The sequence below is a fragment of the Balaenoptera physalus genome (assembly GCF_965194825.1).
Source record: "Balaenoptera physalus genome assembly, chromosome: 12".
NCBI lineage: Eukaryota > Metazoa > Chordata > Mammalia > Artiodactyla > Balaenopteridae > Balaenoptera > Balaenoptera physalus.
The window spans coordinates 4,615,101-4,636,141 of record NC_138897.1 but is presented as its reverse complement, the minus strand read 5'-3'; the positions used below and the strand labels follow the sequence as shown (position 1 = coordinate 4,636,141).

Here is a 21,041-nt window from a genome sequence, read left to right as displayed (position 1 = left end):
GAGGTCGGTTTCGGGGAAATCAGTGGGACCTGAAGACATGGGGGGCAGACGCTCCACATCGTGTGACAGAAGCACGGCGGTGACAACGTCAGCGGACCCCTGAGCCCTGAGGGCCACCCGGGGCGGGTCGGCCGCCCGGTGAAAGGTGTCTCTGAGCAGCCGCGGCGGAAAGCAGCTGCCTTCCCGTTCCCTGTCTTGCAGGTGAAGTGCAGAGATCAGGATTTCCACTCGGGGACCTTTGGTGGGATCCTTAACGAACCTATGGCGGACCTGGTCGCTCTTCTTGGTAATGTCTTCTTTCGTTTCACTTTTTAAGCATCAAGGAGTCTGCTAACGTAGTTCTGTTGGACTCGGCTGTCTCCCCCTTGGTTTCCAGGCCAGCCCTGAATAAGGGCGGAGCGGAGGGAGACCAAGGTCTTAGCTTCCCCCTTGGCTAAACGTTTCTTAGGCTTGTTACGTCCACGTTGTTTCTCTTCATGGACTGACACCCTTCCTCAGTCCACCCCCTTTCCTTTCACCGGCTGTTGTGACACATCTGGCTGCACTTGAGGGTAGTGGCAGAGAGACCTTTCTGGAGAAGCATCCAGAGTTGGTGCCCAATCTACCCACGCCTCTTGGCTTCCTTCCTGTGAGTCCCCGCGGTCCCACGTGGCTCAGCGATGCCAGTGAGTTTGCTCGTTGCCCCTGCCCGTGACCTCCTCAGGTGGTGGGCCTGGTGGATGCAGGCGGGAGTCATGTGTGTGTGTGTGTGTGTGTGTGTGTGTGTTTCCAGAGAGCCAGCTTGCCCACCTGACTCACCTGGAGCTCTTGCCTACATTCCGACAGCCCAGCTTCCGGGTGGATCCCGGAATGGAAGGAGGCTTCATCTCCAGGCCCTCGCTTGCACAGTCCTGGCAGGGACACTGCGCGTTCATAGTCACAATTTGGTTCTTTTTAAAAAAGAGGTTTTCAGGTTACATAAGCCTCAGACCTCGCAATACCTGGCTCTTTCTCACCTTTCTCACCGTTAAAGAACGAAGAATATTTGTTCTTTAACGGTAGTTGCATTACGGTTTTCACCTTATGAGCCACGGAGCATTTGGTGAAGCAGATAAACAAACCAGAAATGATCACGTACATCCTGAGATGTTCTTCCAGCAGGTCCGCTGATTAGCTGTGTCCCACAGCCAGGTGTGATGTCCCAAGGGCGACTTTATGCAAATTTTACAACATGCCCCTTTTGGACAAACTGCCATAAAGCACTCCCTCTTTGGGGCTCAATTAGGAAAAATCTCTCTTTTTTCCATATTGACACAGCTCTGCCTTAGCCACGCCCTCCCGAAGCCCCTTGGCCTCAGCAGCCTCCGACAGGGAACCACCGGCCTACGGGGCGGGGCGACCTGTTGGGAGGTTGCCTCTGGGTCTTCAGTATCACCTTTATTCTAGAGCTTCCTGCTCCTTCATTGTCTAACTAAATCCATCTGTCTATCTATCTACCTATCTATCTCTCTATCCATCCATCCATCCATCCATCCATCCATCTATCTATCCTCTCCATCATCTATTTATCTGTCATCTACCTATTTGATTTATCATCTATCATCTGTCTATTCTTTATGGCCTTCTAGTTTTCCTAAAATACAACTCTTGGACAATATTGTCCATGCTTGACACTTTTAGACAGAAAACAACAAGCCATTTTTCTTTAAAGTGTTTAAATTGTTTCCAAAGAATTCAGATAGCATGCAAGTTAACGTTCTTTTGCCGGGGGTGGGGAGAGAGAGAAAATAATCTCGAGTTTACCGGAACTCATTTCCTCCTCCCTGGGAATGGCATCACCACTTCTGTGGGGCTGCATCTCGATTCCCCCCGAGCGTGATTGCCGCACGGCAGCCTGGTAGACTGATGGTTTCACCCAGGCATAGAATCCCATTTAGCCCCGCAAGCGCATATTGCTCTGCTAGGAAAAGTCAGATCGGGCTCATGCGCAGAATGAAAAGCACATGGTTTCACTTTCTTTGATTTTTGAAACAAATCAAATAATCACTCCTCCAGCCCACGCTGGGAAGGCTGCCTCCATCCTGAGAAAACAGCGATTTAAAGCCACTTCGAGGGCTGGGCCCTGGGGCAGTTCTGCTGGCGAGAGTGAGCTGCTCAGATCACAGGCTCATTTGCTTAGGACGTCTGTTTGAATCACCCCTGCCCCCGTTACAGGGTGATGTCTGGCAACACCAGCGAAACCGGCACCCTACCACGGACACTGAGCATCCCGGCTGCTGGAGTAGCTCAGGTCTCTCCTGTTGTTCACCTTGACGTTTCAAACACACACCTCTGTTCTCACCACCGAGCCTCGGCTGGCTCAGGGCTCGTCTGCCCACGTGGGCCCACAGCTGACTCTTCACCTGTGTCTTTCTGGCTGCATTAGGAGCAGGGTCTGCTCCCATTCACCTCTGCGGCTCTGTCCTTGCAGATGAGCCCGGCAGCAGAAGCTTAGGGGTGCGTACTAAAGGGAAGACTCAGTGATGTGTCACTGGCGGGGCTTTTACGTTTTGCTTTCGTGAGGGTGACAGGGTGACCTGTGACTCAGGGACAGCCAGTCCCGGTCATCTGGTGCCCAACTTAGTTTTTGACCTGAAGTTTCCTAATGAGTTTGTATCATGTATTTGATATATGATACACTTTATTGGGCTAAATGAGGCAATTCATAACTCAGGACCCGCAGGGAGGCCAATACGCACACAGCACCTGCAAGTACTGTCCCCGGAGTGCGGTTAGAGTTTTGTTCGGAGTTTATAATGAATGTATATTATATAATATAGTCTTTAATTTGTTCTTTATAATGAATATTTATTCTTTAATGGTAGTTGTGTTGCGGTTTTTACCTTACGAGCTATGGAGCATTTGGTGAAGCAGATGAACGAACCAGAAATGATCACGTACATCCTAAGACGTTCTTCCAGCAGGTCCGCTGATTGACGTTATGCGTCGAGTTGGGTGTCGGCGGTGTCATCCTGATGTTCTGTGTGTGTTACACCCCGTGAAGAGCGTCCCTGTCTGCTTCCCACAGGGTCATGTTCATCTTATTACTTAGAAGGCTCGGAGAAGTGCTGGGGGAGCTGGAGGGGGGCCGAGGGGGCTGAGGCTGAGAACCAGGCGGGGAAGCTTCTCCTCGTGCTTTGCTGCCTTGACGTCCTCACGCCTCAGGGCTTCGCCGTCAGTGATCGGCTCAAAGCGCCGGGAAGCCCCTTACGTTCCACACGACTGCCACCCTGCGGATTTTGGTGGGATGTTTACTTTGTCTTTAGTTCTGTCTACACAGGCCGAAGCACCTGCCGTCCACTCATGGGGTCACGCTTGTTATTCAGCCCCGTGTGGTCAGAGACGTGCCCCTGTGCTGGAAGGCGGGGTCTTCAGTGCGGGTGGGTGCCCTGCGTTCATGTGGCGTCCAGAACACGGCAGGTGTCGCACAGCCAGGTGTGACGCCCTGGGTCTCACAGGGCCCTCCGCCCCGTGCTTTGCGGTTGTCGACTTTAACAGAAAGATTTGAAAATACAGTGCTTCACAGTAATTTTCTGACACTGTCAGGTTATAATCACATGAAGCATGTGGCACATATTTTTATGAAGTGCCTTCACTTGAATAAAAGGCCCCATCTGGACTAAAGATGAATTTAGCTGCCTTGGAGACATTTCCGTCATTTTATTTTTAGTCTACTTTCTGGTTGCATTGGGCCTTTACTGTAAGTCCTTTCTCAAGACAGCAAGCCGTGTTTACCCAATCTCAGCATCTGCTTCTTTTATAGATGCTCATTGATGATTTTTCACTCATTGCTGTTAATCCCCAAACTTTTTCACAAATAACATAGCAGTGTATCTGCTTCGCCACTATGAAAGCTTTCATGGTTATGACGTGTAGCTCGTAGACTAGACCTCAAGGCTGTTACGTTTTTGATTAAAGATGAGTATTTATTATATTATTGTGGTGTGTGTAGGAGAGAGAGGTTGAGAAGGAACGATGACTTTCAGTTTCTCAGGTTTGTACGTATATTCACATACATATATATTAAAAATTTTTTTCTAATGAACACATTACTTTTTAACTCAGGATAAGATAAAACTAAAAAAGGAACCTTGTTTATGATGTAAGAGTGTAGCTGAGAACTTGCATGTAACACAGGTAAGTCACTCCAAATGTAACTGACTGCAGAGCCGTGTGTTTCCATCCCTCTGTCGACGAGGTGGACATTAAAACGGGTCTGACGCAGGCCGAGTCTTCCTGGTGACCGGCTCCTTCCTCCCACCGTCACATCTGGGACGTGAGCTACTGACAAGTGGCTCTGCTGTAGGGCCCAGGGCCGGTCGCAGGCCCGCTGCAGCCCCAGGAGGGTCCCTGAGGCTCTGCTCCAGGGCCAGGACCCCACGCACCCGTAGCTTCCACCTGCCTTTGTCTCCTGTGTGTCTCTCATAGGCAGCCTGGTGGACTCTTCTGGCCGAATTCTGATCCCTGGAATCTATGACCACGTGGCTCCTGTTACAGAGGAGGAGAAGAGAACATACGAAGCCATCAATCTGGACCTCGAGGAGTACCGGAAGAGCAGCCAGGTTAAGAAGTTTCTATTTGACACCAAGGTAGGTCACACGTTGACGGGTAACCTGGAAGAGGAGCGATGAAAACCCCTATTTCCCCAGTGCCTAGTTTGCTACGTGCTGCTGCTCCGCACATCTCAGAGCTGAGAGCACATGCTAATCAGGGGCAGGTTTCCCTTCACGAAACCTCGTGGTGCTCGTGGTCTAGATCAACTGGTCCTTTTCTTGGGGTCCGTCTGGCACTGGCCTCAGGCGCCTAACCACAGGGCAGTGATTCACTTCACAGCCGTGCGTTTCCAAACTGGCTTATGAGGCTCAACCTCACGCCAGCCCTCAGCCAGTGAGCTGGGCTTCCTATTTGTTTAAAGGTTGAGAATAGTCTGAGATCATTTCAGCTCCAAGACCCCTAATTATTCATTTTTTAAAAGACAAAACCAAGAGCTTTACGGGCTAATGTGTAAATTGCTACGTTGCTGTTTGAGTGTAGTAAGTAAACCCAGAGCCCAAAGCTTTGGCTACTGGTAAATTTAGATTTCGTTCTTTTCGCTTCTACTTCTCCTCCTCCTTAAAATAACAACAACAACAACAACAACAAAAACCAAACCAAACAAACAAACAAAACCCTTGCCTGCTGTGGTGTTTGGTAGCTCTGGCTGGCTCCTGGGCAGACACTCCAGGAGAGGGAAAAATGCCGAATACAAGTGGGGAGTTTACTATTATGAAGTATGTCTCTTGCCTCAGACTAGCTCTCTGGTGGCCACTGACTCAAATGTCTGTAGATTTCTTTGAAACCTTCTGGAAAATAAAATGCATTTAGCATATAAATTGCCATCACGGCAATGACGGGATAGAAATTTACAATTGAACCCCAGTTTTGGAAAGGGCCCCTTTGCCATCTATTAACTGCAAACTTCAGAGCTGGCGTGGTGAGGGGCTCTTGTCAGTGGAAGCAGCTAGGGCAGCTGAAGGCAGCAGAGGGTCTCAGGTCCTGAGGGAAAAGTCCACCTGTACTATTAGTGCAGACATATCTAAGTACGGTGGTCACTAACTCGTCATGAATGGTGTCACAGATGTACAGAAACTGGTGATACAAGCGATATAATTCAACTGGGTTTTAACTAAACACTCCTCTATATAGTAAAATGATTTTATTTTACTTTAGGAGGAACTTCTAATGCACCTGTGGAGATACCCATCTCTTTCTATTCATGGGATTGAGGGCGCGTTTCATGAGCCTGGAGCCAAGACAGTCATCCCTGGCCGAGTGATAGGAAAATTTTCAGTCCGTCTAGTCCCTCACATGAACATGTCTGTGGTGGAGAAGCAGGTAACCAGAGTGCGTTGTTCTCCTGCCCAGTGGCAGTCCCATTCTGAGCACCACACATCACAGTTTAGCAGGCAGTTCAGCTGTTCGCGTTGAAGTATCATTTTTTTTTCTTTCTTTCAATACAAAAGGGACTGGAACAAATGTCAAGAAACTGATAAATTTTTGTTCGGTAAAAATCTCTTTGCTCAATTATACGCAATTATAGTAGTCAGATAAGTAACCGTTTGGAGTTGGAGTGATGGGAAATTTTTAAAAATTAAATGGTAGCTATGAAGGCAAGATTGGTTTTACTCCCAGATGGAGAAGCTAACTGCCTACGGCTGGGCTGAGCTGGGAAATCTCAAGCTGCAGTCATCAGTTTGTCTGTGATGTCTGAAATCTACACTCTGAGAGCAGCCCTTTTAATGAAAACGTTCGTTGTCTGGAGGGAGTGCGTGTCTCAGTTACCCACCAGTCATCGGTTCACCTCAAGTTTAACAGAAAGTAGACTCTGAACAGATAAGCTCAGGAAGCACCTCATCCCACCCCCGTCTACCCCACTGTCCCTTTCACTGTCTCCTCAGTGCTGATTACATCCTAAAAGACTCTCCATCCTTCCTCCCTCCCTCCCTTTTTGTCCCTCTGTCTACAACATACGAATTCCACGAGGGCAGGACCGTCCTGGTCTTGCTCACAGCTGTGACCCCAGCACCCAGAACAGTTCCTGCCACTTGACAGGTGTCCATTAATATTGGTTGAAGCAAACATTGGAAGGATTTTTTTTTCTTTTCTTTTTGCCACACCACACGGCCTGTGGGATCCCAGTTCCCCGACCAGGGATTGAAACTGGGCCCTTGGCAGTGAGAGGGAGGAGTCCCAACCGCTGGACTGCCAGGGAATTCCCTGGAAGGACTGTTTTAGAGTATGGAGTTGTTCTCGGAGGATTTCCCTAGTAGCGGATGGAACAGAGCCAAGGAAGAGAAGGGCGCTGACGACAAGGGTCCTTCACAGCTTAGCTTGGAGCTGGCTCCCACTTCTCAGAAAGTTCCAAATGCATGGTATTCCCCGTAAGAGTCATTAAGGGGCTGGTAAGTCCAAAAAGAGTGATCAATCGTCAGATGGAGAAGTTGTACTTGTATTGTGTTTCATAATTACCAAAATTCATAATAACCAAACGTTAACAGTCAGACACCCTGGTGAGGATGGGGGGGAGGTCAGAGCTGGGATTGGAGGGTCTGGGGACGGAAGGGGCGTGAGAGCTAGTGTTCCTCCCACTGGCGAAGCTCCCAGTCCTGGAGACCCTGCTCACTCCACGCCACCCCTCCAGAAGAACTAAGGTAAAACCAAAATACTTGAATTTGTTGGGTTGAGATTTCATCAGTTTCTTGATGAAAGACGACTGTATGTTCATGGTATGAGAGAATAACTTGAAATTTTCTCTTCCACCTGAAAATGTTCCTTTTAGGTGAAGCAGCATCTTGACCATATATTCTCCAAAAGAAATAGCTCCAACCAGATGACTGTATCTATGACGCTAGGACTACACCCGTGGACTGCAAATACTAGAGATAATCAGTATCTTGCGGCAAAAAGAGCCATCAAAACAGGTTGGACTTCAGATATTTTTTTTATTTAAAAAAATTTTTTTAACATCTTTATTGGAGTATAATTGCTTTACAATGGTGTGTTAGTTGCTGCCGCATAACAAAGTGAATCAGCTATACATATACTTATATCCCCATATCTCCTCCCTCTTGCGCCTCCCTCCCACCCTCCCTATCCCACCCCTCTAGGTGGTCACAAAGCACCGAGCTGATCTCCCTGTGCTATGCAGCTGCTTCCCACTAGCTATCTATTTTACATTTGGTAGTGTATATATGTCCATGCCACTCTCTCACTTCGTCCCAGCTTACCCTTCCCCCTCCCCGTGTCCTCAAGTCCATTCTCTATGTCTGCGTCTTTATTCCTGTCCTGCCCCTAGGTTCTTCAGAACCATTTTTTTTTTTTCAGATTCCATGTATATGTGTTAGCACGCGGTGTGTGTTTCTCTCTTTCTGACTTCCTCCACTCTGTGCGACAGTCTCCAGATTACAGAGGGGGTGGCGCCTGGTGGAGTAGTGGATACGGCAGACGAGTTTAAAACTTCAGTATCGACTCTCCTTTTTATACGGGCTGTATTACCGTGCACAGCGCTCTAACTCATGAGTCTTCCCAGCAGCCTTTCCCCATTTTACGGGTTAAGGCTTGAGGAGATTAAGTAATTTGCTGAAGGGCACCCAGCTATTAGTGGCAAAGCCAGGGTTTAAGCTTACACCAGGAGATTTGAATTTGGAGCAAAATGATGGACTTGAAAACCTCCAGTACTCCTGGAAATGATGACCAACATTTGAAAACATGCTTTTAAAAGCACAGCTGAACTTGCATGAAAGTAAAGGAAATCTTCTGGGATTAAAAATGAAGAAGGAGTTAAATTTAGTGGACTGAGCAAGCTGACACGGGGCCGCCCTGTGGGGACTTGTTCTTCCTGGTCACAAGGGGGTGTGGGTTTTAATGGTCTCGGGTCAGCGTGAAGCAGAAAACGAGACCCACTACATAAAGGCCTCGCTCCAAGAGCCACGCTCACCCTGGACGGGGTGTGTGTGTGTAAGCTTGACCGTCCTTGCTTGGGTTTTCGGTGAACACAGAGTCTCCCCTGAGAGTTTTTAACCACGGACCTATCTTGGCATGGGTTTGGGTCTTTAATTACTGTGTGTGGTCCTGTTCTTCCCAAGCCCATGCTGGACTGCGTGGCTGGTGCAGACAGCCCCACGGCAGGCCATGTGAGCTTTCCACTGAAGAAGCTTCCTGGATGTGAGCTCCTTGTATAAAATTACAGAACACACGAGAAACTCAATTCCAGCCTATCCGACTCTAAAACCAGCGGTCTTTTCACACTCTGCTTCTCCAGAGGTAGGGAATAGCTTTATTTGTAATTTCCTCAGCGGTGCCTGTTTTGACTTCACGTATTTCAAAGTCCCAGACAGGATACATGGTTGGGGAGCAGGGACACAGGTCTGGGCTTCTGGCTGCCTGGGGAGAAGGAACAGCCAGTCTTTTTTGCAGCAGGAATGGGACACTGCCAACAGTTGAAAAGTGGGGAGCTCTCCTAAAAGCAGGGGGAGTTTTGGGGTCTCTCCAAACGTTAGGCGGGCAGACACTGGCAAGTGTTTAGATAGACTATGCACTGTGTTACAGCTGGGCCCTGGGCCACACCCCCAGAGATGCTGGAGCTGGAACTGGGGGTGCAGACCTCCTTGGAGCCCTCACTCCCTGTCCGGATTATCACTACAGGGACACAGACATTGATAATCACAGGACAAGTCCAAGACTTAGAGGCGTGCTTCTCTGCGTAATCATTCCCGCTGTCCCAACTGTAACAGCATTTTGCCAATTTTGGAGTGATGAAAAGAGGAAGAAGGGTTGGGAAGATAAATGTAATGCCACTGAAGAGAGGCGTGTGGTTGAAATGTCAAGGCCTGACGTACTCTTGCAGGAAAGCATGGGCACCTTTGGGCCTGTTTGTGTGCTGGACCAGTTCTGCTAACAAAGTCCATCATCTTTATTCTCATTCACGCCTTGCTCTGTGGATAAAGAAGGTCGGGCACGCTCTCTCTTGCGACTGTTTCATTTTTCATTCCTGCTCCGTCACCAGCAACTTGTCCTCTAGCCTAGAAGGTTTGAACTCATCTCTTTCCAGACCCTAGGATATCCGTTAAAACTATTTCTTGGGATACCTTGAAAGTTGAGCACAAACGCTGAGACATTCAGGTGACAGTTGAGTACAGCTATTTATTTGTATATTGGTTACAAACAAAAAAAACAGATTGTCCCACCTTCGCAATATTTAATTCATGAAGCAACCATACAAGTGGGTATACCATCCTGTGGTGCTCCTGCCAAAAATGCATGACTTCTTCCAATCATGAGAAAGCATCAGACAAACCGAAACTGAGAGACATTTTACAAAACAACTGATCAGTACTCTACAAGAGGGTCAAGTTCATGAAAGTCAAAGAGAGGCTGAGAACCTGTCACAGACTAGAAGAGACTTAGAAGCAATGACAAAATGCAGTGTGGGATTCTGGATTCAATCCTGGTATAGAAAAAGGGAAAAAGTGGTAAAACTCCAATCAGGTCTGAGTCTACTTAATAATATTATTCCAATGTTAATTTCCTAGTCTTGATAATTGTACAATAGTTATATGTTAACATTAGGGAAAGTAAAGGATATATGGGAACTCTGTACTGTTTTTGCAACTTTTCTGTAAGTATAAAATTAGTTCAAAACACAAATTTAAAAATATTTTTTAAAAGTAGATAATTGTACTTCCCTGGCGGTCCAGTGGTTAAGACTCTGTGCTTCCACTGCAGGGGCCGCAGGTTCGATCCCTCGTTGGGGAACTAAGATCCTGCATGCTGCATGACCAAAATAAATTAAAAAGTTTAAAAGTAGATAATTGTAAAAAGGGCAACCACAGTTTTCTTCTTGACTCTATTGATGATTTTAGAATATAAATTACGTGAAATCAAGAAGCTTACCGAACCCAAGTATCAAATTAAATGATTAAAAAAAAAAAGAAGAAAAAGACAAAGCAAACACTACATTTGAGGAGATTACTGGGGGTAGTCTTGTCATTATTTTATTCAAATGCCTTCTTCTCCTGTGTTTCAGTGTTTGGGACAGAGCCAGACATGATCCGAGATGGCTCAACCATACCCATTGCCAAAATATTCCAGGACGCCATCCAGAAGAGCGCGCTGATGCTCCCGCTGGGCGCCGTTGACGATGGAGAGCACTCTCAGAACGAGAAAATCGACAGGTCAGTGCGTCCTGTGGGCGCGCAGCCCTCCCTGCACGGGCCTGGGTCCTCGCACCGGGAACCTCCACACAGGCCGCACACTGCCGGTGCCAGTTCTGTCATCACGTCTTCCTGTTTAAACTGCAGACTACTTACCCTCTGTCATCTGAATGGGAATAACAGTGTCTCTCTCTGTTTCTTTTGTTAGGTGGAATTACATAGAGGGATCCAAATTATTTGCTGCCTTTTTCCTGGAGATGGCTAAGCTGCATTAATCATGGTAGAAACCTTCCAGCCTAGGTCTGACCTACTGACAGATCCCCTTTCACACAACCCTGGGCAGGAACAAAATCTAACCACCCAGAGGAATTTGGTCCCCAAAATAATGTTTTCCCTTGGACATTTGGACCAGTAATAAAATATTTCCAAGGCGCAGACATCGGACGTGGTTTCGTGTCACCGTGCACACCTTTCTAAAGACACAGCCATCTTCAACGACCTGATTTCCCCGAGTCCTGCTGCGGCCGCCCCAGGCCTGGACTCACGGTACCCTTCAGGATGAGGACAAGTCTCTGATGAGAGTCTCCGCTTGCAATTTGATTGGCGTGATCACTGCAGTTTGCGTTCTAGGCCTCTAAGTGCTTGACACACGGTCATCCCAGCCGGTGACTGTCCATCCTACATCACCCTTGCTTTTACCGCTTGTGCCGTTTATCTTATTGACAGACGTGTTGTTCTCCAGCACTGCCTGCTGTAATTTCCCTGTGGGCTCATTTTCAGAGGAGTTACTAAAGCATGATACCGCATTAACCTCTTGCTTCCCCTTCATTTATTTTTCCTGCTTCTTCAAAAGTGTTGAAATGGAAATGATCACTATTCATATCCTTATGCCATCTGGGATTCCTTGTGCGAAAATGAGTACTTTTTAAGTTCCAAGCCTCTTTACCTTTGCTGCAATTGATGCCAACCAACCGCCCCTCCTGCGGCCTCTTCTTTCTTCCTGCCCCGTCAGTAAAGGCCTGCCCGCTCTCCAACATCTGTGCACATGTCAGTTCGCCACCGCAGAATTAATCCTGATAGAACTCCTCTCACCCTGCTGGAACTGTACTCGGTGACTACATCTAATAAATTGCTCAAAGCTTTTAATAGCATCGGTTTTAGATAGAGAGCTAATCAACCCCGACATCAGTAACACATCCTAAATTTAAAGCCATCAGCTAATGCTGCGTTCATTAATCATTTTAGTTAACCATCTTGTTTGGCTTGATTGGATTTGACAGTGTAAACAAACAAAAAAATGCAATTTTTCTACAGTTGAGTATATTTAAACAAACTGATTTAATCTTTATAAATTCATTATTTAAATCACATTAATGGAGAAGAATTTAAAGGTCTGTTAAAAATGTTTCTCTTAGGATTCTAAATAAAAAACAAGCATAACACATTCCATTGCTTCATGGGTTCTTGAAATGTCAGTTTTAAAACTTGCTGCACCTCATCTAAAATGGCTGGACCAGAGGGCCAGTAATTCGGCTTGTCCTGAACCGCGTCACAGAAATGGGACCCAGCTGAGGCTTTAGCCACTTTTCCTCTGATGCTGGAGAACATTTAAATGCTGTCTGTTGAGTATGGGCAGGAATTTGATATTTTTTTGCTATTAAGCTTCGTTTGTGCTTGCCAGATTACATAGAATCTTTTGACATTTTGGATTTTGTGGGACCTAACTGGTGTATTTGGCAGACTTCTCAAGAACTAAATATACAGTAAGTTTACGATCCCCATTTATATTTTTAAAAGGGCGTTCACATTAGTCAATTAACAAGGCTGGTTAAAATGTATTGTAACCACTTCTGAGCAATGTAACATCAGTTTTACCAAGCAGCTAAATTATAAGATTACTCATTCAGTGATATACGTTCCTGCTGAATCTCTGAGACCTGCAACGTCTGGTTGATTATTCAGCTACCACCAGGCAAGGAAGGCAGGACAAAGGCTGAGGTCACTGAGTCTAGGAGATCCCAACCTTGGAACGTCTGGGTGCAGAGCCATGGTTTTCTGCCTCTAGGGGTCACGATGAGTGTCCCCAGCTCTCCCAGGCCCGTCAGGGTTTTCTACCCAGCCCCAAGCCAGGTGCTTACCTGGGTTCTGCCGTGATCTGGCGTCAGAAGGGAAGTATTTTCAGGGCGGTTACACACACACACACACGCGATAGAAATCTACCCGGTTATTGGCCAGGAGGCCAGGTAAAATTTTTAAATTTTCTCTATCTCCAATCTCTGTCTTCCATTTCCAACTCATCTCTGTACTTCAGGGGTCCAGTGAAGTGCGCTGCACACAGTAGGTGCTCAACATTGCATGCTAAAATCCTCCTCTTGGTTCCGCAGCTGCATTTTTGGGCTTTCCCTGGCCTGGACTTCTATCCTTATGCTCTTTGCCGCACATCGTTCCTAGTTGAAACTGTCTTGGGAGCAGCTAGTACTGGGAAAAAGCACATGAAACAAGTCATACTGAGGTGCCATTGACTGATAACAGCGCCTGTGTATCCTCCCAGGCAGCACGTGCTGTCTGCACAGGGGCCACAAACCAGCAGCCCGTGAGCCCCATACGGCTGCCTTCAGTGCGTTTCACGTGGCCTGCACGTTGTTCTAAGCACTTCTCAACTGGATGCCAGCATCTCAAAATCAGCAGGTCTCACCCAAATGATTTCTCTTGAGCAGCGAGAAGACTGGGTAACACCGATCTGCGGCTCCTGCAGGTTGACAGCCAGCTGCGCTGAGGCGAGGTGGTGCTGAGCATAGTGCCTGGCCCATAATATGTGCTCAGTAAGTTTCTTAGACGCGGAATAAGAAGGAAGCTCACGAATAATGCAGTCGTATTTGGCTTCTCACTTCTACTGATAAGTTAGTCTCACTTAAAAAACAAGCCCCCAAACAAATACCATTTTATGATAGGTCCAAATGATTTTTAAATACTATACTATTTTAAATATCTAGTGTTATATGTATTCAATGCCATCTAGCTATTATTTTTAAATTTTATGTTTCAATTCAAGTTTGAATACTAACTGAACATGCAATAGATAAACAGTTAAATAATGAGTTGCGGACTTGATTATGTAAGATGAAATAAAATATTTGTTTCAGTGGTAATGTACCTATGGTTAAATCTAGCATAATTATATTATCTATCTGTAATACCACTGCTGTTCATGACAAGCAGCAAACTTAAACCAAGACCTAATACCTGCACATATCATTCTGTTCTTCCACTGACCAGCTCTGTAACATCTGCATTCTATATTGCAGGCCACTTAACTGGTAAGAAAGATAATCTCCCTCTTTACTATATCAAAACAACTTTCCTCTTTGGGAAGCAAGCTCTGGGAGGCCGAGGCCGGCTTGGGGGTGTTCTTTGTTCAGCTGTCCAAAGGCTCAATCAGTCGATGAAGTACAAAACCAGAAATACAGATTTTCTGAAGCAATGTGTTTTTTCTTTCCAGCATGATGTGGAAGAGAACGGATTAATGACTATAATTTCTTAACAGTTATGATAAGTAAATAAATGCTTCTGAGCTTTCTTCGACTAGGTAGATTGAAGAAAAAAAAATTGTCACTACGTGGAAAAATTTTATTTAAAAAATTATTCTAGTGTAATTTCTTATTGAGAATGAAAAAAGATGTCAGAAAAATTATGCCTTTGACTATAATAGAAAATATGAAGTTTTACATCATCTCACCTCCCACATTGAAATTCACCAAAACAGCATTCAAAGAGAACTTAGATTTAAAATTCTAGCGTGGGTGGTTAAGTGTTCCTAGAATACTTTTGTTGTTATCATAGGTAGGCATGTGAATGTAGTGGCAGAAATCGTTAACTTAAAGGAAATAAGAACTTTAAATGACACCGTTAAAAGTAAATTAGTCATTAAGAATGGTTAGTCACCAAAAATGACCAATGCTTCCTTTTCAAATTTTAAATAATTATAGTCAAATAAAGGCAGCTATCTAAATTTTATTTAAAACCCCACTTGAAAAACTGGAAGGCAGACTTCAGGGCTCCTACATCAGTACAGAGTGAGGGGAAGAGGTTTAGGAAAGGACAGCCACAGAGGGGAAGCAGCACATTCTGCATGCTCTGCCTAAGTCTCTGGATGACCTCTGAACCATGCCTGTGTGAGGCGGACGAAAGCCTCTCGGCTAAGGCTGAGGGAACTGAATGTGACTTCAGCTGCTACCATGACAGGAGAGACAAAGTTAAGGAGTAGGAGTACAGCCAGAACAACTGCCTGTTATAACGACAACAACCAACCTCTTCAGAAGAACAGAAGTGAATTCAGAGTCTCTACATTATATTACTGAAATATCTAGGATACAACCAAAATTACTGGGCATTTAGGAGAAAGGGAAACATGACTCACAATCAAGAGAAAAGAGCAAATTAATGAAGATTAACCCCAAGATGATTCATATGCTGGAATGAGCAGACAATATGTCAAAGCAGCTATTATAACTTTGCTCAAAGACACAGTGCAAAATATGCCTTTAGTAAGTGAACCAACAGGGAATCTCAGCAGAGAAATAGAAATGGTAAGACAGAACAAAATAGAAATTTTAGAACTAAAAGATACAATATCTGAATTAAGAACAAAAATATCACTAGCTTCTTTTAACAGATGATTGGAGATGACAGAAGAAAGAATCAGGGAACACAGAGAACAGATCAATAAAAATGCAATCTGAAGGTCTGAGAGAAAAAAAAGAATGAAACCAAAACAAAAAAGGACAGAGCCTCAGTGAGTTATGTATAATATCAAGAGGTGTAATATATATTTAATTGAAATTCAAAAGAAAAAGATAGAATGGTGAAAAGTAACAGTATTTGGAGAAATAATGGTCCCAAATTCTCCAAACTTGGTGAAATACATAAATTTACAGGTGTTCAAAGTTCAGAAAACCCCAAATAGAATAAATATGAAGAAAATCATGCCTAGGCACATCACAATCAGATTGCTGAAAGCCAAAAATCAGAGAAAATTTTGCAAGTAGCCTGAGAAAAGTGACAAATTACATATAGGGAAACATAAAAGGGAGAAAAACATCTGAATGACCTCTGCTCATCAGGAAAAAATGGAGGCCAGAAGCAATGGAAAGACGTCATCTTTGGCAAACGTGTCTTAAAGAAGCTCCAAAGGAGCTTTATTTTATATAAAATCTGTATATATATAAAGGATATACATATTATATATAAATCTTCCTAGAGACACAGAAAAACAAATTTTTCCTATATTCTTGGATTCTCTTGAGCATTGCATGACACGTAGTAGGTGCTTAATAAACCACAGCTATCACCGCTTTTAGTATTATCTAATGGGACACAGTCTTTTAAATGTTTTAATGAGAGTAACAGTATTAGACACTATTACTGTGGCTTAGAAATTTTAAAACCTCTTCTATTTATATTAACAGAATGACGAAAGGCGGGAACTTTACCCTAAATGACTAATTTTATACACGAGTAAGTCAGGTTGACTTCCTTAAGGTCACTGTATGATGCAAAGGTCCTGTCTCAGTAAAATACTGCATGATGGGGAACTGAAAAATAAACTCAGATTTTATTTCGCTGCTCAAAGAAGGAAGATGAAATGTTAACTCAGTTCCCAGGGTAAGAAAGGTAGCAAGATCAATCTCCTACAAATCAACAGAATGCCTCTTCAACATGGAATACGGTGCTAGCTACTCTTAAGTGCTGAGAAATTCATCACCTTCTCATCCAAGACTAACACTCTTGAACTAGCTGTTCATTAAAAGATGCCCGGTGGACTGGAAAAGGTTGGCTCTGGAGTTTGGAAAGTGAGTTCCACCTTTACTAGCTGTGTGATCTTGGAACAGTTATTTGACTCTTCTAAGTTACAACTTCCTGTTGTGGGTGACGGACATGAGAATTCATGTGGATTACAGTAAAAATTCGACCAGATAATGTCTACGAAAAGTACTCTGTAAACCAGTATTTAAAACGTGATTATCACCTGTATATTGACTTAAATAGCGTTGAGCTGGAACTGGCCTTGAGAGATGGGTTTGGTTTAGAAAGCCTACCATCATTATTATAGGACCATCCTTTAAAAACTCCGTTTACCTAAAATTATACAAATCCAATTATTTAAGAGCTTTCCCTATACCTACAAGATAAAGTCAAAACTGCTGAGCAAGCGGTGTCTCAAGCTGATCGCAAGTGGGATGTCGCCGCTCATCTCCATATAGGTGTCCGTCAGAGCACTTTGCAAGCCGCGGTCTTCCTTCCTGGATCTCGAGTTTCCGGAGAAGGGCTGTAAGCTTCAGGTCCGCGGATGCTCCCGCAAGAGGGGCAGGCGGCGGCGGGGACGACCACGCCTCGGTCGTGCCTTACTTTCTTCCTAACAATTCTTGCGCTGCGTCGCTACCCTTATAAAAACGGTCCGGCGGGGGCTTTTTAAACACCCAGGGCGTTTTCGGCTTTTATTGCCAAACTGGCCGACCACCACACTCGGCTGCTCTGCCTCCCTTTTAGTATCGGAACTCGGCTCGTGGCTCCCTGCGGCCCGTGACTCCGAGGATCCTTTCTTGGAGTCCACCGACAGACTGTCCTCAACATCTGGGGTTGCGCACGCGCCTGGCCCAGCAGAGAAAGCGGGTCCCCGTAGACGGGCGCCTAGAAGCGCCGGGCACCGTTCGGGCCCCGGAAGGCCCAGGGCAGCGGCCGCTCGCCCCGCGCCGCCCTCTGCGCTCCCGCGCCGCCCTCGGGGTCCTCTACGGCGGGCGGGCGGGGGACGGGGTAGGGTGAGGAGGCATGGGGCACGGAAAGGGCGTACTGTCCGGAGGAATCCGCTTGGGGACTCTCCGCAAACCCCACTCGGCCCTCCGCCTCAGACACCGCCAGCCTTCCAGCCGGACGCGTCTCCCCTTCTTTAGATTGACTTCTTCGGCTTTCCGTTTTCCTCTTTGGGGAGGGGCGGGACTTCCGGTTCCATCTCCTAGCAACTTCCGGCGAGAGCTGACAGACAAAAAAAAAAACAAGAGGCACGTAGGTGCCCCGGCCAGTCGGGACAGAACAAGGGAACTCGATGTGGGTTTTACTAATCCAGTTCCAGGATCCTGCTTTTTGGTCATGGTGTCCGGCGCGCAGTCCACGAAGGAGTCGTCCTGAGGACTGCCGGAAGTCGCTCAGCGGAGAGACAGGAAGTCCCTCCCCTTCCTCCCAGAGGGAAGACGGTGAGCCGGAGGAGTCAGTCAGAGGGGCGAGCAGGAGCGATTCCGTCGGCAAACAGGTAAGTTATTCTCTGGCCGGGGCGGGGGGTTTGGAGGCGGGGACCGTCCAGCGTCAGCGCGGGGCCTGGGGGCGGTGGCTTGAGGGCCCGGGCCCGGGCGGCTGGGCGCCGGGAGCCCCGCCAGGGCCCTTCGCTCTTCCTCCTCCCCCCTTCCCCCCGCCTCCGCCCCTCCCCGCTCGCCGGTCCCTCCCGACGCCGCCCAGACTCACCCGACACACGCCCGCCGCCCGCGCGGCCTCGCGGCCGCCCGGACTCCGCGCCGCCAGCCGCTGCTCGCCCCGCGGCCGGGCTCACACGGGCCTGGCTGTCAGGGCGGAGGCGGCGATCCCGCGCGCCCCTGCCCGTCGGGCGCTTCTTACCGCCGGGCTTCCCCCGGGTGAAACGCACACGCCGAGCTGCCGCGTGTCGGTTTCCTCCAGCTGCCCGCCTGCCCGCGCGCCCCCTCGCCCCCTCCCGGTCTCCCGGAGCCGCGCCGCTGCCACCAGCGTCGGCTTCCGTTAAGGACGCCGGGCCGGCGGGCGGGCGGGCGGGCAGCGGTCTGGAGCGCTGGTGCCCGAGAGCGGTACGACCGGAAGGGTGGGTCCTGGCCGCTCGGGTTCAGCCGCTCCGCCCTGGACGGAGACCCCAGGCTGCCGCACACCACTTTTTGGAGCAGCGGGTACCCCTCTTCCCAGCTAGCGGGCACGTCCTGTGTGTGCTTGTCCGCTTTCTGGGGACCAGTCTGGTGGAGGCGGGTGGCAGGAGCGGCTGACCCCTGTCGGCTGCGTCGAGGTGGGAATAGCTTATTTTCAAGGGAGAATTCTGGAGTGGGATATCTTGGCAGGGCTGGCATCCAGGGACACACGAGTAGGATTTCTTTTTTTATAGGTAACCATAGCCCTAATGGTGACTGAGGTATATAACGTTACAGCTCGTGCCCGTGGAACTAATTACAGTGTGCACCTGTTCTGCGGTGAGGTGTTAGTCCAGCTGGAACACCGTACAGGGAAGGGCGCTGATTATCTGTTGACTAGAACATCATTAGGAGAACTCATTTGATATATACTCTGTATACTTTATTTAGCACAGCAGTTTTGTAGAGCAGGAATTAACCCCTTTCCACCAACTGAGACCCAGATTAAATAACTTGACCAAAGTTAACGTCCGGATTCAAATCTCAAATGTTTGTTATTCATTCTTCTTCAAGTTTGCTACATGTGAAATTACCAACTCCTAGTGTCACGTCTGGAAAACACTAAGGCGGGGACTTCCCTGGTGGTCCAGTGGGTAAGACTCTGCGCTCCCAATGCAGGGGACCCCGGGTTCGATCCCTGGTCCGGGAACTAGATCCCGCATGCATGCTGCAACTAAGAAGCTGGCAAGCCACAACTAAGAAGCCGGCATGCCGCAACGAATGATCCCTAGTGCCGCAACGAAGACCCGGCGCAGCCAAATAAACAAACAAACAAACAAAACCCGCCAAGGCAAGGCTCTGTAGTAGCTAATGTCTTCTTAAATGATGTGTAAGACAGTTGTGATGATTGCTGATAGCGCAGTTGCTATTGGTGCCTTTAAAAAAAAAAAACCTGTGATTTTGGAATAATTTCAGATTTACACAAAAGCTGCAAGATAGGACAGAGTTCCACTGGTGTTTAACAAAGCAAAGTGGCTCCACTTAATAATCACTGGTTCCTGCTTCATGCCAGACACCATTTTAGTGCAGGAGAGAGTAACATACTGCCCTAGATGATTTCAGGGTCCGTTGGCGGAGACAGATACATAAACAAATATAAAGCCTTTTGCCAAGTGCTGAAATGGAGATACGGGAGCACGGAGGAAATGATCACTGCTGGGGTAGGAGTGGTGAGAGCTTGCAGGATATATTTGAGTGGAGATCTTAAGGGTTAATGGGTATTCACTTGATTGATGGAACATTTTCCCTAACATTCATTCTAATTAGGTTTGTTTTATTAGAGGAGAACTCTCTTTTATAAAACACTCTTCCGTTTGATTCACCTCCCTCTCTCACAGCCCCTCTAAGAAGAGATTTGTTTCACAGGTATCACAGGTTGCGAGAAGCATCCCAGTTTATAAATCCATGAACAGGAGGATAAATGAAAACTGTGTAGTAATGGAAATATCTAGATCTATACATTTTAAAATTCTTTGATTTTCTGGCTTGTGAATACTTCCTGTGGTTCGATCACAGTCGTTATGAGAGGTCACGGAGCACAGTTCTGCACTGTAACTTGGCGTGTTAGATCCCCGCACCAGAGGGGACATGTGAGTGTCTTAGTCAGCTCTTGCTGCTATAACAAAACACCATAGCCTGGGTAGCTGAAACAACAAACATTTATTTATCACAGTTCTGGAGGTTGAGAAGTCCCAGATCGAGGTGCCAGTTCCTGCTGAGGGAATCTTCCTGGCTTGCGGATAGCCACCTTCTTGCTCTGTTGTCACATGGCAGAGAGCGAGAGAACTCTGGTCTCTCTTCCTCTTGTGAGGACACTGATCCCATCTTGGGGGCCTCACCCTCATGATCTCAGGTAAACCTACCTTCCAGAGGCCCCGTCTCTAAATACTGGCACATTGGGCAGTAGGGCTTCAACATACGAATTTGGGATGGGGGCTGGGGGCGGGAATTATAATTCAGTCTGTAGCGTAGGTTTCTTGGAAGTTTTGTTATTATGTGGAATTCCTCCAAAATAGACTTGATACAGAACTAAATAGGAAACTGTAAAATTAGAGTTTATATGGCTTTCACTAAAGCAAAGTTAACGCAGTTTTATTTAAAATAATAAGAAATATGATTCAGAGACCAGTTGATGAAAGGGAGAAATTTTAATTGTTTCATTTGGATGAAAGAGAAATATGTGAAATGCTGTGGTTCTCTTTTCACTTTTAGGCCTCATAGAGTTGTCCCATTTTAGAGGGCATAAGGACCGTGGCAGTGATCTATTTTCATTCTCTCATTATCTGATGAGGAGGCTGAGCCCCCCAGAAGCTAAGTGACAAACATGTCTCAGAAATTAGTGGCAGAACAAGGATTA

The 21,041-nt window shown here is 46.8% G+C and overlaps 2 protein-coding genes and 1 long non-coding RNA gene across 10 annotated transcripts in view; 2 read left to right on the top strand and 1 right to left on the bottom strand.

Moving 5' to 3' along the window:
• The window catches only part of CNDP1 (carnosine dipeptidase 1), a 45,490-nt gene that overhangs the window by 15,647 nt on the left and 8,802 nt on the right, over positions 1-21,041 (top strand). For all 4 annotated transcript variants that reach the window (XM_082417053.1, XM_082417051.1, XM_082417052.1 and 1 more), the window contains 6 exons: positions 202-286; positions 4,447-4,607; positions 5,728-5,892; positions 7,337-7,478; positions 10,583-10,730; positions 10,918-18,012. In XM_082417053.1, coding sequence (XP_082273179.1) covers positions 202-286; positions 4,447-4,607; positions 5,728-5,892; positions 7,337-7,478; positions 10,583-10,730; positions 10,918-10,984 — 768 coding nt within the window. In that variant the 3' untranslated portion in view covers positions 10,985-18,012. The remainder of the gene's footprint in view (positions 1-201; positions 287-4,446; positions 4,608-5,727; positions 5,893-7,336; positions 7,479-10,582; positions 10,731-10,917; positions 18,013-21,041) is intronic.
• On the bottom strand, positions 9,680-12,988 carry LOC309639640. Its single transcript, XR_014251779.1, has 2 exons — positions 12,848-12,988; positions 9,680-10,003 (listed from the first exon to the last, which is right to left on the bottom strand). It is a non-coding gene; the product is annotated as an uncharacterized lncRNA (long non-coding RNA).
• The window catches only part of ZNF407 (zinc finger protein 407), a 519,604-nt gene continuing 516,507 nt past the window's right edge, over positions 17,945-21,041 (top strand). For all 5 annotated transcript variants that reach the window (XM_082417046.1, XM_082417047.1, XM_082417044.1 and 2 more), the window contains exon 1: positions 17,945-18,012. The gene's annotated coding sequence lies outside the window, so the exon portion shown is untranslated. The remainder of the gene's footprint in view (positions 18,013-21,041) is intronic.